This window comes from Cupressus sempervirens, chromosome 1 (assembly GCF_028749045.1).
Source record: "Cupressus sempervirens isolate cs-2001-9-10 chromosome 1, ASM2874904v1, whole genome shotgun sequence".
NCBI classification, from domain to species: domain Eukaryota; kingdom Viridiplantae; phylum Streptophyta; class Pinopsida; order Cupressales; family Cupressaceae; genus Cupressus; species Cupressus sempervirens.
The window spans coordinates 501,688,480-501,705,368 of NC_143118.1; the positions used below are offsets into that span (position 1 = coordinate 501,688,480).

At 35.1% G+C, this 16,889-nt stretch overlaps 1 protein-coding gene across 1 annotated transcript in view; it reads left to right on the plus strand.

Annotated features, from left to right (window-relative positions):
* The first annotated feature begins 971 nt into the window (after positions 1–971).
* Positions 972–16,889, plus strand: part of LOC149578435 (uncharacterized) — an 82,375-nt gene continuing 66,457 nt past the window's right edge. Inside the window, exons 1-3 of the mRNA XM_089829090.1 lie at positions 972–1,446; positions 5,590–5,660; positions 5,864–6,002. Of these exons, the coding sequence (XP_089685216.1) occupies positions 1,278–1,446; positions 5,590–5,660; positions 5,864–6,002 (379 nt within the window). The 5' untranslated portion in view covers positions 972–1,277. The remainder of the gene's footprint in view (positions 1,447–5,589; positions 5,661–5,863; positions 6,003–16,889) is intronic.

Consider the following 16,889-nt stretch of genomic DNA (forward strand, 5'->3'; position numbering starts at 1 on the left):
GATCACTTAATTATTAATATTTTAAAATAATTAAAAAAGATAATTTACAAATTGCAATAATTATTTTGCATCTATTGTATATGTATCAAAATGCTTTATATTTGTATTTTGTATCTAGATTCTCACATAGATGTTACCCTTAATCAACACACTAAATGCAAACTTCATAATTTATATATTTTAGCAAAAAATAAAATAAAATAGAGAATCTAAACACACAAATTTTTAGCACTATAAAAATTCATATTCCAAATTGTGAAGATGTTAACAGTAGGAAGAAAACATGGATGGAACGAAACATTAAATGGATGGATCAATGGAACATCAAGGTGCAGGAGTGTCGGAACGATAATATAGACATAAAAAAGTTTGTTGGGGAAAAGTTTCAAAAAAAAGCTTATTACATTAAATAATTCAACCCAATAGGGGATCACAACAAGAAAGCGTACCTTGGGGTTGCTATTAAAGGTAAGGTAAGGTTGTTATTGGCTCAGTTGAGAACTGAATCCCATCACCTCAGATACGAGACGACTAGATGGAAGAGGCCCAATGAGGTTTGGGAGGAGAGGATATGCATGTTTTGTAGGACAGGAGCTATTGAAACAAAATGACATTTTCTCTCTGAGTGGACAACTTATGACAACATCCAAACTTATTATGATTTCATACATAAGGTGGTCAACATGTATAGTTTGTTTGAGGTTGACTAGATCAAGCAAACAACATATTTCTTGATTAATATCCATATAGAAGATTGAAAATAGGTTGAATGGTTCACAAAGAGCCCACCAAGGATCACGTCTTGTTGAGTGCAAGGCTCCGACATCATAAGGGATGAGGCCGAGATCGTGCCCTTGATGATTTTGACGGTGTGGATGCTCCTCTCCTTGGCTCTAAGCCAAAAAGATTTTAGGCACGTGTGGGCTCAAATCAGGTTCTTATAACTGTTTTGTGATGGCCTTAGCTGATTGATAACTTGCATGCCTCGCAGATATGAACCCTCCCTTAAAGAAAAGAAAAGAAATAGAAAATCTGTTTAGCACGTTGTGGTTCCCATACTCGTAGACGTAATTAAAATCACACTCGCAAAACGGAAGTCCTTCGCAGTTTTACGATGGTAGAACTGAAGTCGTTGAGTCAATCTTCATCAACCTATACAGACAACATTGAGCGCGGAAGTGAGGTGAAGGGGCAACTAATCTATCAATATTAACAAGGAATTCTTCCTGCCGGGAGGTGGAGAAGATTTTCTAAACAACAGACGATTCAAAGGGGAAATGACAGACGCGCTGGGGGTCTGCAATGCGTGCGGATCGCGGACGAGGTGCTCTTATAAGCATGCTACGCTCGTTATCTGTTGTTTAAATGTGGTCACACTCATTTTCTTGCTACAGGCGTTGCTGGCTCCTTTCTACACAAAATCTCAGATGCGCCAGGGCATTCCAGGTACTTTCCCACCCAAGATTAGAAATGTATAATCCCATCACCAGTTTTTTGAATTCAAGTCTGGAAATATTGTATTTTGATTACTACATTTTGTATTTTTGGGAAATCAAATGAAAGAAATTCTTCGGATATAATGCAAAAGATCGAATTTAAATTCCTTTCCTTAATTTTTCGAAATTAGAAATTTTCTTTCTATTGAGTTATACACACAGGCACGCTTATTTCAACCATCAAGAATGATCTCCACACAAAGAGGCTTAGGTCCAATAAACATTACAATACTAAGAAAGTAAACAAATAATTTAAAAAAAACCGCTACCAGTACGAGGGTTCCGAAGTTCATGAAATCGATTCAATACGCTTCCGAAAACAACTGTCTGAGTTTTGTTTGCTTAGTATTTGAATTACTCTACTCGATCCATTAATTATTTTCCTCATCCTGGTGAAACGTTGTTGTTAACGTAACTTACAGAATTGATTCAGAAGCGAACTCACTCAAATAAACCACTATTAATAGAGCCAGGAACGTGGAAAAGACAAGACCTTTTAGAAGAACTGTGCTACATTTGTAGAGAAAATGCGGCATCTCATATTTGGCAATTCAAGTACAACGTTCTGGTTTTAACCGAGTTTAGCCCCTTGTCAATCTTAATGACGGTGATATGTTTGTGTTAGGAATTCCGGCCACTACTTTCTAATCTGAGTACTATTATAGAGAAGAAACACAATGGATTGAAAAAACCACAAGTAGATTTTCAATGTGTTTATTTTACTGGAGAACAGCACAATGAGAAAAACTAGATGACGGCTGTTGCAAAAAGGTAGGTGATGCTTAACTAATTCATAGATAATATGAATACTGTTTATAGTGTATGGAAAATAAATGCTTCAAGGAATACTAATCCCACTAAAATTTAAGTACATACTGAGAATTTCTAATGTAGGTTGGATATTTTCTACAGTTGCTCTAACAGTTGAATGCAGGGAATTTAATTTAATTTCCATGTCTGACATGAAAGGAAATCCAAACATATCTCAATCTATAGGTTTTAGTCAGCTAGTTACTACGGATGATCTTATTGTTTAAAGCTTAGATACAGTGCATTCAGGAATTCCTTGGATGCTGGTGCGGGTGCTTAAGGATGCGCAGATGCGTTTGGGTGCTGCACTGATGCACACGGGAAGCTCTTCCAGCGCCTGTGGATGTGTCTGAAAGCATCTGGAGGGAACCCATACTGCATCCGGGCGCAACTAGAGAGCATCTGTATAACAAAATCTATAATGTTTCTTTCGATTGAGGGCAGATTATTCATAACAAAATAGCTATGTACAAGAATTCTGAAGCAACCTTTATCTATTTTATAGATGACTTCAGTACCGATTCACAGAGCTAAATCAGAGATAAATCTGCAATTAATTGTCTGACCTTAACGAGCAGCAAACTGTCAATTCTGGGTGCTTGATGAAGACGATATCTTATATATTGAACAGCCTACATGTTTCAGACAATAGCTTACATATGTGTGTGTGTATGTATACATATATGTGTGTGTATACACACACACATATATATATGTAGATATATATGTATATGTAGATATATATGTATATGTATATATATATCTACATATACATATATATCTACATATATATATATATGTACATATAGATATATATATGTACATATATATATGGCTTCTATTTTTAAAAGATAGGTGCTTAAGGATGGGCAGATGCGTTTGGGTGCTGCACTGATGCACACGGGAAGCTCTTCCAGCATCTGTGGATGTGTGCGGGATGCGTCCGAAAGCATCCGGAGGGAACCCATACTGCATCCGGGTGCAACTAGAGAGCATCTGTATCACAAAATCTATAATGTTTCTTTTGATTGAGGGCAGATTATTCATAACAAAATAGCTATGTATAAGAATTCTGAAGTGACCTTTATCTATTTTATAGATGACTTCAGTACCGATTCACAGAGCTAAAATCAGAGATAAATCTGCAATTAATTGTCTGACCTTAACAAGCAGCAAATGGTCAATTCTGGGTGTTTGATGAAGACGATACCTTATATATTGAACAGCCTACATGTTTCAGACAATAGCTTACACACACACACACACATATCTATATCTACACACACACACACACACACACATCTATATCTACACACACACACACACACACACATATATCTACATATACACATATATGTACATGTGTATATATATATTTACATATATATGTATATGTAAATATAGATGTATATGTACATATATATTATATGTAAATATATATGTACATATACATCTATATTTACATATACATATATATGTAAATATATATATACACATGTACACATAGATATATATATCTACATATATCTCCACACACACACACACACACACACACACACACACACACACACACACACACACACACACATATATATAGTGACGCACCTAAACGCATCCAAAATCTCCCAAAAATGAAATTTGCACATCCGCACATCAGCACCCTGCACTCGCATCAGCATCAGAACTAGCATCAGTAACTTAGGTTTAAAGAGATTCTGGAGACTAAGAAAACTACTTGAAGAAGTTGTCTTCATGTAAAGGAAAGTAGTTTCTATTTTTAAAAGGTAGGTAAAATGCTTTGACCAGAGCTATGAACTAGTGAGACCACAAATGTGGAACCTCATCTCCAATGGGATTTGAACCCTAATGAGAAGAACAACACAACAACTTAACCATCACAACATACCACTATTGGCAGATCTTTTGAATGTTTATGAGCATGGCATCAACCATTTTAAAATTAAGGACACCAAAGCTCATGATAATTTTTATTAATAATTATAGGTAGACTTGCATCTCAGATTAAGATGGGTTGGAACTAGAAGAGAACAATCATAAGCTTCCTTTGAAAAAGTAATGCTTTTAATTATTGTCTCCTAATTTACTAATATCATTTTAAAATTTTATTCTTTTAAAAACATGTTTTCTTGCTACATATAAGTTATGAAATATCGTTTGGCAAGTTGCCCAGAAAACTGCTATATCAGTAGCAATAGCTGTTTCTGTGTTCATACCCCTGTATACTGGTAACTTTGGTTTGTTAATTTTCTTTTTCAAACCTCCTTTTTCTATATATGTGTTTGTGTCTGTGTAATATAATATAGGAAATCCCCTGAAAAACTGCTATATCAGGACCAATAGCTGCAACTGTGTCCATACGGCCATATACTGGTAACTACAGTTTTTCTTTTATTTCTTCTTTCTGAAAGTCCCTTTATTTGGTACTATGCTTCTGATGCTACTATTCTGACCAGAGCGAATGAGAGCAGTCAACCACAAGTACCTGCCTGCTACACACCTCTATTGGTTTTCTCTTCCACAATGTGACCTTTATTGCTTTGATTTTAGTTTAAACGTTATTAATTGTAAGCAATTGCGTGCTTTTGTACCTTTTAAAACGCTAAATGGAAATTCTTTGCACCTTTCTATTATGTTTCTTTCCTGAAAACTGATAAGTCCATGAAATGAATTCTGAAAGCTGTTTGCCATCCACTGCATTTTTCTCAGTGCTTCCGCTGGATTTGCGTGAGTGGATTTTTTTTCAATTTGTTTCATCAATGATCATGAAGTACCTTTGTAATAAAAGGAATAAAGCTTACTCATATAGCTATCTGTTTAGGTTCAAAAATTGTTTATATTTGTTAGTTGCTTCTTTGGTAGAAATAAATCAGCGGTAATTTTGGTAAGAAAGCCCTGATTTGATGTTTTCATAATTGTAAGTTGGGAAGTTATAATATGTATTGCACTGACAATGAACTATTGATTTGACACTAATTTGTGCCTGAATTTGTACAATAGACAATAAATCAGGGAGTTTAGAATATTAATTTTATAGACATTGAATTATTCATTTTACTTTGTTTTATGCTTACAATTGATCAGGAATAAAGCAATATATGATGCGGATTGGGGATTTATCTGCATTCATTTCAAACATCAGAATGTGTTTTTGTTCTAACAATTATTTGTAGCTGCAAAAACTAGTTTGTAAAGGAAAAAGAACATTTACCGAGCATCCTATCTTGACTAGATTTTCTTTTGATGTTTCGATACAAAATCCCAGAGCATGCAAAGTTTGTAACAGCAGGTGAAGAAATGCGTCGAGTTATGGAACCTGTGGATCTAATTAAAAGAGTGAGAACACCGTAACCACTATTCATTAGTTTTTCATAGTGAATTGGTTCAAAAGAGTGTGTTATTGCTTCTATTTGTAAGTGAATACTAGCATCTCTAGTCATTAAAGTCTTAGAATTACTTATGTTTTTTGATATAAACTTGTAAATAGTTGCAGTCAGAAACAATATGGTAGACTTAAAGGTCACAATTTTAGTTTTCAGATCAAAGAACTTCAACTAGAGTCAGAATCTACATCAGGTAACCAAATACAAAGGAAAGTATCAAGGCAAAACAGTGCTGCTGAGATCTCCAAGCGTCTTAATGATTTGCGATCATCTACTGACCAAAATAGTCAAAAAGGTGATTAGCTGGGTAATACTTGGAAGTATCATTTTTTACAAAATTTGTCGATCTTTTTGATATTTCATCAACACTTTTCTGAATCAGAATAATTTTTTATAGCAGAAATCTGACATAATATGTAGATTTGGCTTATTCAAGCCAGTGTGTATTCTATGCTTTAAAATGTCGATGTCTTTTCTAGTTTGTGATCTGTTTTTGACTTTCTAGGCTAATTGTGGACATTCATTGTTTGGATTTTCCTCAAGTTTATTCAATTTGTGTCTTTGAGAACATCTTTGCAGATTAAAATATTTAAGAGCAGTTTATTAAATATTGAACTGTTAATTATTGAGAGAACAAATTTTCTTTTTTTCTTTTTTGTTTGAATGTGGACTATCTATATGTTAAATACACTTTTACTCTGAGACATACATATCTTTTTCAGAGAAATGCAATAGAAGATAACAAATGCAAAACTACAACAATAAGTTTGGGCTCAAGTAGAACATTTGCTCTTCCAAGATGCCAAATAAGACTAAAAAAATACTTATATTACCTTGTTGTAATTGTGTAAAGTATCATGGTATCATCATGCCAATTTCTGATCCTGCCATTATAAATTTGTTGAGACATGAATTTTAGGGATTGGGTATGGCACTTTGTTTTGAAAGCCTTGGTATTTAAAGAAGTTGTGCAAATGTGTTTACTAATAGGTAACTATAATTCTCATTTCATATGTCAAAAGTTCTAAGTGTTGTCATTAGATACAATGACAAATAGAGGTTGACGATTTAATATCTTTTCATCTGTGTGCCCAAGACACTTAATTAATATTTATATGTATTAGAGAGGCTGTTTTAACTTTTAAGGGATAAAATATTAATATAATAATTGCATAAGGATGTTTGAAAAAAAATAGGCCTATCTCTATCCATTGCCAAAGAAAAAATAAATCTACTTTTAAAGCTATCTATTTCTACAAGAAATAATTACCAACCAACCTATTATACTCTTTCCATAACTGATTTGATTCTGTATGAATATGTTTCTTATCCTCAACCTTCTTGTTAGGGAATTCCTTAGACTGAAACTTGCTTCTAGAAGTAGCAGCCTCAATGTCTCTAGCCTTCTCGATGGCTTCCCGCAAAGTAGGTGGATTGAGTGCTCGGTCTCACTAAGGGTCTATGAGGACATTCATAAAAAGAACCATAAGCCTCCTCTATGAAACATCTGTGATTAACACAAAAAGTCTCTAAAAACCAGCCACATAAGCATCTTTGAACTCCATTGTTTCAGCTAAGCCAATTTCTTGCAGTGCAACTCTGGGCCATCACAAATTTTTCAGGATAGAGTTTTTTTGTCAAATCTCTCAATGAGCCTCTGTGTGAACTCAATGCAAGAGGTGATCTAATCATAATGCATAGTGATTATCGTATGGTCCCATCGCTCATGAGCAAATCATCTATGTGTATCACTGTATACTTGATTGCTTCTTCTAGGATGACATTTGTTAGTTTTAGTGATCTTTGATAGACAAAACTATTACAGTAGATAAGAACAATAATGGATATCCTTACTTGAATAATCGCTGAACCAGTGATGCAGAATTTGTTCTTCGAATGGTGATCACTGAGTCTTTATCTTTAGACTTCAATGAAGATAGAAAATCCTTCAATGAAGATTGTAGAGAAGTATCCTATAGATGGAATATGCAGACCGTCCTTCAATGAAGATCGCTGAGAGTTATCCTGCAAGGGGAATATGTAGATCGCTGGGACTTATAATGCCGTGTATTGATTATTGTCCCCAGCGATCTGCATAAACATTTATATACGAGGCATAACTAACTATTAGTTAGTTAATGTAAACAACATTATACAATATCACAGTTTATGCAATCAGCACCAGACCATAAGGCCCTCGATAATAATCACAATTATCACAATGTCTGCCGATAACAATATTGAATGTTATGATAATAATCCAAATGTGTGTGTGTGTGTGTGTGTATATATACACACAACTGAAGAATGGGATTCACATAGGACATCACAAATGATCATTGCTTCTACTGATGCTATACATCAACACTCCCTCTTAGCAAGGGAGAAGTAATACACCTTTTTATAGATTTTAGAATAGAATATCTAAGCACATTATGTGATCTTAACACTTTGAAATAGTGACTAGTCAAATAATTAAAATCACCGTGCAATGAACATTATCATAACATATATTATGATCTCTAATTGTCCGAAACAATATCTAGAGTTGTTTTCATGATAATAGGCCTATCATTTGCAAGATCGTCACCTTACAAATGATTACCTTTTGAATATATATGTCTATGAAAGATCTTCACCTTTCATTACATATCTGATGCAACTAAACAACAATATCACTTCATTAGGTTCAACTTGAGACTAGGTAAACTTTTTACAATTTTTCCTATAGATGATAATGCATGATAGTGAAGGTGACTTAGCCTCCTATGCCAAATTTTGGTAGAATTTGATGTTTCATGACTTAGAGCTAAGTTTTGATTGTTACAAAGTTTATATAGACTTCCGTCTCTAAATCCAATAGAAATGACTTTCTTGATATTAGAGTTCTTTGGCCAAGATAGGACTTTGTCCTCTTGAAAAGTTTTTTTGAATCCTTGATCAGCAAGACCAGAAATAGAGACCAGATTTCTTTTTATTCCATGTACATATAAAACATCTTTGAGTTGGCGAGTAATTCCTGAATTTAAGTAAATTGAGTAGGAACCAATACCTATGATAGGATGAGTGGTTTTATCTCCAATATTAACTTCTTCTGAGGAGTGTTCTGAGAAGGTTTCAAATTTGTTTCTAAAACCAGTTATGTGCCGAGATGCTCCACTATCTATAATCCAAGTGTTCTTGTTTGAGTTTAATTCACTTGAAAGCGCTAAATAAAATGCCTAGTTTTTTTTTTCTTCTTTCTCTACTTACTCTCCTTTGATTTTTGCTAGTGCTGCTTGAATTCTCTTTTGTTCAGGGCAGAAGTTATGCGAGTGACCAATTTTATCACATTTGAAACATCTAACTTTGGACCAATCATGTTTCTTATATGATTTGTTAGTTTTCCTTCTATTATGTTTGAATTTGCATGAAGAGCTTGAATGTTTCCCTCTTGATTTATACTTAGTCCTCCTGAGACTAATCTTGATTCTTCTTGTGTGCATTCATTTTTTAGTAAATCAAATTTAGGAAGCTTGGATTGGGAGCTTAGGCCTCGAATAAATGTTTTCCAAAATAGAGGAAGTCCTCTTAACGCTATCATGCTAAGTTCTTTGTCATCAACTCAATTTTCCATTGTTGCAAGTTGATCTTTTAATTCAGAAATCCTTAGAAAATAGGATGTAATAGATTCTCCATTTTTCATCTTTATATATAGTAGATCTTGTTTTAGGGTTAACAATCTACTAGTATTGTTGATTTCAAATGTATCTCTGATAGTAAAAAACCTCTCAAATGCAATCTTGAGACTAGATATGGATGGAAGAATATGATCTTTAACAAAATCTATTATAATTTTCATTGCCTTGTTAATGTGTCTTTTCCATGTCGTTTTATTTGGATCATTTTAGGCATGGATTTGTTTGTTTCTATATACTCCTCTAATTCCATTTCTCTTAATATTATCATGACTCAAATTTTCCATGATGAAAATTTTTATGCTCCCTCAAGTCTATCCTCTAGTCTTACATGATTCACTATTTTGATTTAAGCATATAATTTAAAATTTATAAATCTGAGACTTTAGATTTTAATTCTGAGTAATAGAGTTTTTTATCAAAATGGCTCTGATACCATGTTAGTTTTAGTGATCTCTGATAGACAAAACTATTACAGTAGATGAGAACAATAATGGATATCCTGACTTGAATAATTGCTGAACCAGTGATGCAAAATTTGTTCTTCGAATGGTGATCAGTGAGTCTTTATCTTTAAACTTCAATGAAGATAGAAAATCCTTCAATGAAGATTGCAGAGAATTATCCTGCAGATGGAATATGCAGACCGTCCTTCAATGAAGATCACTTAATCTTGCAAGGGGAATATGCAGATTGCTGGGACTTGTAATGCCGTGTATTGATTATTGTCTCCAGCAATCTGCATACATATTTATCATACTTGTGAAGGGCCATGCCTACATAGAGTCATGTCATGACTCTACGTGGCCTTTGGCTAGGTAGGTTCATGCCTCTATGGAGGCATAACTAACTATTAGTTTATGTAAACAACATTATACAATATCATAATTTATGCAATCGGTGCCAGACCATAAGGCCCTCGATAATAATCACTGTTATCACAATGTCTGCCGATAACAATACTGAATGTTATGATAATAATCCAAATATATACTTATTATATATAATATAGATTTGGATTTTATATATATATATATATATATATAAAATCCAAATGTATACTTATTATATATATATAATAAATATACTTATTATATATATATATAATCCAAATGTATATTATATATAATAAGTATACATTTGGATTTTATATATATATATATATAAATATTATAATAATAATAATAATAATAATAATCCAAATGTATATTATATATAATAAGTATACATTTGGATTATATATATATATATAATAATAATAATCCAAATGTATATTACATATAATAAGTATACATTTGGATTATTATCATAACATTCAGTATTGTTATTGGCAGACATTGTAATAACTGTGATTATTATTGGGGGCCTTATGAAGAATAGGATTCACATAGGACATCACAGATGATCATTACTTCTACTGATGCTATACATCCACAACATTGAGCTAAAAATAGGTATTTACCTTCTTTACCAAGCTGTAGCTGATGTCTTCTTTATACCATCATATTAGGAAAGAGTCAAGACTTAGTTTCCCAATCTTTTTCTGCAAGTCGTAATTATCTGTTCTCTTTCCGGAATGTGGTCTATGCTTCATTCTAAGATCAAGGTAGACTCTGAGCGATCTAACAACTTGAAAATATGGACCTCCATCCATCCAGTATTGCATAAATTTATTCTGCAAATTGCAACTTGATGTTCATTTTCAGCCCATGGTTGAACCCTGGGTGGGAAAATTGTCATTAGGGGTCTGGAATTAACTGTTCTTGCCCGTTGATTTGCATTCTTTTTTATTGATTGAGTTATCCCCTTATCCATTGTAACCATTGCTGCCACCCCAATGTCCATTATTGCCTCTATTACTATTCAGTCCCATTTATTGAGCCATTAGTTTTGAACTAGCCGTCCAAGACACTAGTTTTATTCTTGTGCTCTCTGTTTTGCACACTGTTGCCCTCTAAGAAGAGCGTTTAGCATGTTCAGAGTCATTGTCCGTCTGGATTCCTATTACCCATGTTGGCTGTTCTCTTTTCTTCTATTGCTTTTTGTTCTTATACTACAAATTAGTAAATGACCTGGCCCACAAGTGTTATAGTAATGCGTGAAATTTGCTTGCTCCAACCCTCACATATAACTGCTATATCATTTTGGACCCCTTACAATGGCAAGATATTGCTTTGATACCACTGTAACGTACTCCCTTGTTTTTTATTGTATTTTTTTCTGATTTGAGGTGTTTAATAGAAGAAGATGGAGATACAGAAGATGACTTCTGCAATAGCAGTACTGGTAGCAATAAAGTAAATAAACAACTTCCCAAAGTACAAAATCGAGGTAAATTCACAACCAGAAATAATTCAGATGTGATTTCTGAATTAAAGGTACAATATATTTTTAAAACAAAGACAACCCAAAGCATCAAAATACCTTTCAATTTTGTTTTTCCTTGAAATACCCTCAAAATACAATGTTGGAGTCAACAATAAAGACCAGCTACAGTGGCCTTTAGGATGCATGCCGACTTCTAGAACTGAACTGGAATTCACAAAACTGACATAAATATGCTTTCCAGCCATAGACGCCTCAAATGCAGCAATAATTCTCCTCCAAACCTTAGCAACCAATAACGAGCGAACTCTCATGCCTCCATAGACGGGTAAGGTCAGAAAAAGGAGCACAATATGCTATTAAACACTGATAAAAACTCCTTCGATGTGCTCCAAGTAGTCTCCTTCCAATCTGCCATTAATTCTCTGCAAATCCAAGGGATTATTTCAATCCAATAATGAAGCCAAATTGTGATCTCTGAATGAAACCATCACTAATCTTCTAGATTGGGCCTTTCATCAATGTAGAAGATGCTGCTTGCAGGAATGTTCATCCTCACAAAGCCACAAGGTGAGCAAATTCTTCCAACATGAGAAATCTCCAAATCATCAACTTCAAGCATGATAAAATGAGCTCAAAAGACTTCCTCAGCAGCCTCCAAAATCCACATTCAGCAAAGGGATACCTTTTTTGTAATGTCCCCAAATTCTGATAAAATAAATCAATTTATTAAATTTATTTTAGAAGTTGGTAGAAGGTTATTTTATTATTTAATATATGATGATCATTACATGTATACCTTGATATTTTCTGCCTGTAAAAACCCAAAAAACCACCAGACCCAACTACCTGATTACAAACCATACATACCCAAAGTGACCAATTGGATGGAATCCATATACAAACTATCATCCCTGCAGATTTACCAACTGCTTCAGACCAAAATTATACAAAAAAGACTGCACCATTGCCTTTGAAAAGGCATATTACACTTACACAACCAACAAAAAAACATCCTGATGAAATTTGAGAACTTGGCAAAGCAGCATGACCTAGGGGTGAGGAATCACCCTTGTTATCAACACCACTACGACTAGATGCTTCACCATAAACACGACGAGGGAGACGACCCATGTCACTACTAGCTCCTTCATCTCACAAAGCACCCACCTCAGCAAAAGCATCACAAGTTTGGTTGTGCCCTCTTCGTGTGGTACGAGCAACCTCTTCCATGTGCTCCTTCATGACTATGCCCATGAGCACTCCTAGCATGACCATGACTTCTGCTTTGGACATTCCATCTTCTTGCCCTCCTTTGATCCTCCATGTCCAACCAAGCTTGTGTCAACTTCAATTTGAAAAGGGAAGGGCCCATTTGGTTTTTGGGAACCCTAATTGCCAACTCCAACTACTATTCATGCATGAAATCTACTAGAAAAACCCAAGCTTTCCAAGCATCCTCCTTTCTTTTTGGGATATCCCCAAGGCTCTGTGCATCAAAAAAGGATGCACATTGTAGGAACTCTAAGAAAACCAAATTAGTCACTTTGCGCTGTCACAAAACCTGCCAAGAACAACACATTACAAGATCTCATTCAAAGCCACCCTCCACATGGGGTGCACACATCTCTCCATGATTTGCTTCACCCAATCCTTTGTCCCAAAATGCAACCCCACACATAGAATAGAGCTTGAATATCTTTGTTGGTACACCATCAAAAATTTGAACCACATACTCAAGGCCCAACAAAGCCCTGCACACATAAAAAAAAAAGGTGAGTAGAGTTGAAGACCCTTATCAATCTTTCCTCTAGCACCAACCCCTTGAAGGCCATTTGTTGTTTCGTGGCTTCAAAGGAAGGAAATTGCTTCCACAACACCTCTCTTCTCTCCACTCCTCTCAGACCACATGCTTCTCTTATCACCCACAACAATGTGCATGTGGTATTGTGAATCGGGGAATGTATGGGGTACCATAATTCCCTTGCATTGAATGCAAAGCACAAAGCATGTACAAAGACAACATCAAAGGACACTACATTATGCCACCTCTAACATCAAATGAAATATTGCCTGCTTTCACCCATCATGTCACATCCACCAACCTAGTTGTGATGATGTTAACCACCTCACCCCACGATGGTGTTGTCCACCTCATCCTATCACGTGGATTATGCCAACTTGGACAAAGAATCAGCCACTGCGTTACTTACCCTCTCGATAAATATGCAAAATTTTGAAATGATAGCAATTTCTACCTTATAATTGAGATAACTTTTTGTAATCGCAATGCAAAAGAATTACCTGATACAATAGCATTCACAATCTTAATCTTTAGCTCCTTCGCATTCTTGTCTTTGTTATACCTCTATATATATCATTGCTCCTTTGCCTATAATTATTATTAATTATCATCCCTTTTGTTGATTGCTCACTGTTCGTGCAGGTGAACATGCCCTTACTATGTTGAACACTCTACATGCTACACTCTCTCCACTTGACTATGCATCCTAATGGTGACCATCTTGCTCAAACCTGTAGGATGCCCAATTGGTAACCTTTTTGGTTAATTGCTTTGGTGATTAACTCTCATTCTTAGTACTCCTACCACGACGAGTTATTTGCTCATTTTTGTTTGAATGACTCGAAACTATCTTGTGTATGTGTTACAATTCTGAAGATAAGATAGTGGCTTCCCCTAGCGAGACCTTGTTATCACAGTAGCTCGGCAAATTGGATGCCTATAGACTATCACATTGTGCCTTGGCTATTTAGAGAGCATCTCTTAGCCTTGCAAACAACCTCTCTGGCGAACACGTTTGTAGTATTCCTTGCAATTCTGTATTCTGTAACTCCCAATTTTTTCCCTCCTCTAGTAAAAAGCACTATGACAGCTCAAATACCTTAGTCTATGTAATGCTCAGACCTCCTTGACTTCCTGAGCCACGTAGCCATATTGGCTAGCGCTCCTTATTCTTCTTGTTTTGTGTTTTTCTCAATATATATATATATATATATATATATATATATATATATATATATATATATAAAATTTTAAACACTTAACTTGGAGCACATATAAATATATATGTTAATATTTAATATATTAAAGGCAAAGAAAAGAGGCAAAAAAAAAAGAAGAATTCAATAAATTCTTCCTAGATACTTCGGAAGTAGGGAGGGACATTACAGTCCTCCCTCCCCAAGAATTTCTTGCCTTCAAGCAATTTCAGAGTTGGATGAAGCTAAATCTGCTCATCCTCCCAAGTTGCATCTTCCTTGGTAAATCCTTCCATTTCACCAAGTACTCTTTAATCACCCGTTTCTTGAAAGTCCTCTCCCTAGTGTCACTGATTGCCTCTGGAATCAAATTCAGTTTCCCTTCTTCATATAATGGTGGTAGGATGGTTGATGGAGTAACATTATGCCCGAGTGCCTTCTTGAGCTAGGACACATGAAAGGCATTGTGTACCTTGCTGCTTGCAGGAAGCTCCAACTCATAGGCTACTTCGACAACCTTCCTAACAATTTGATAAGGTCTGTAGAATCTTGGCTTCAGTTTCTCAGCTTTTCTTTTTTTAGAGTGGATTGTTTAGAAGGTTGCAAACATAAACACACTACATTTACTTCAAATTCTCTCCCCACTCGGTGCTAATCAATAAACTGTTTTTGTTGGTTTTGAGTTTGCTGAATGTTCTCTTTCAGCGATTTCACTATGTCTTGGCTCTGTTGTAATAAATCTGCAATGTTGGGTACTCTACTGTCCATTCGAACCAGATCCAAGATGTTTGGTGGCTCGTAAACATATAGGGCCATGTGTAGTGTCATCTTGATGGACATATGATACGTGGAGTTATAACAATACTTGCTCATGTGCAACCATCTCACCTACACTTTTTGCTGTCCTAAAACAAAATTCCTCAAGTAACCTTCCAACCATTTGTTTACAATTTCAATTTGACCATCAGTTTGTGGATGATAACTAGTGCTGAGAGTGAGCTCAGTTTCACACAACTTGAATAACTCTTGCCAAAACAAACTCAAACTTTCTATCCCTGTCACTAACTATGTTCCTAGGCAGCCCATGAAGTCTGAATTTAAAAAAAAAAAAAGATCTTCTACTTTACTGCTGTATATGTAGCTAATGTGGCCAAAAAATGTGCAAATTTAGTCAATCTATCAACCACAACATAGATGCTATTTTTACCTTGCGCAGCTGGTAGGCCTGTTATGAAGTCCATAGAAATGCTCTCCCATTTTTGATTTGGTATGGGCAAGGGGCTGTAATAGACCAGCTGGGTATGCGTTTTTGTGTTTTTATTGTTAATATGTGGGGCATTCTTGTACAAACCTCTGATCCTCAAGCTTTTGTCCTTTCCAACTGAATCTTTCTTTAATTTGCTCGTATGCTTTATAGAAACCAGGATGACTAGCCATAGGGGCATTATGAAATGACCTCAAAAACCTTAAATTTGAACTTGGAATTAGGCAATAAGAAAATTCTAGCCTTATAAAAAGTATCAACTCATTTTGCACCTTATAACTTTCATCATGAATTTTACCTTCAAGTAGGTTTGAAGCCCAAGCATCTTTGGCCTATTCAGCTCTAATGTCCTCCCAATCAGTTGTCACCTCTACCAAGGAACTGAAATGAGGTCTTCTTGACAAGGCATTAGCCATGACATTTCCTTTTCCCTTCACATAAACAGTGTCAAATTCATATGCTTGCAGTTTATGCACCCACTTTTGTTCTCTCACACTTAAATCTTGTTGGTTTAAGAAATATTTAAGGTTGTTATGATCAGTTTTAACGGTGAACTTACTCCCATCTAAATATTTCCTAAACTTGGCAAGGGCATGAATTATTGCTAGCATGTCTTTTCCATAAAACGAATAACTCTTTTCAGCTCCTCTCAACCTTTTGCTTTAAAAAGTAATAGGATGTTTATTTTGTGTTAGGACAACACCTATCCCCTCATCTGATGCATCACACTCTAGCTCAAATGGTTTAGTGAAATCAGAGATTGCTAACACGGGGTATGAACTCACTAAATTCTTGAACTGGTCAAAACATTTTTGTGCCACATTGGACCATGCAAAGGCCCTCTTTTTAGTCAAATCAGTTAATAAAGCAGCCGCTTGTGAAAACCCTTTAACAAACCTTCTATAAAAGCCACACA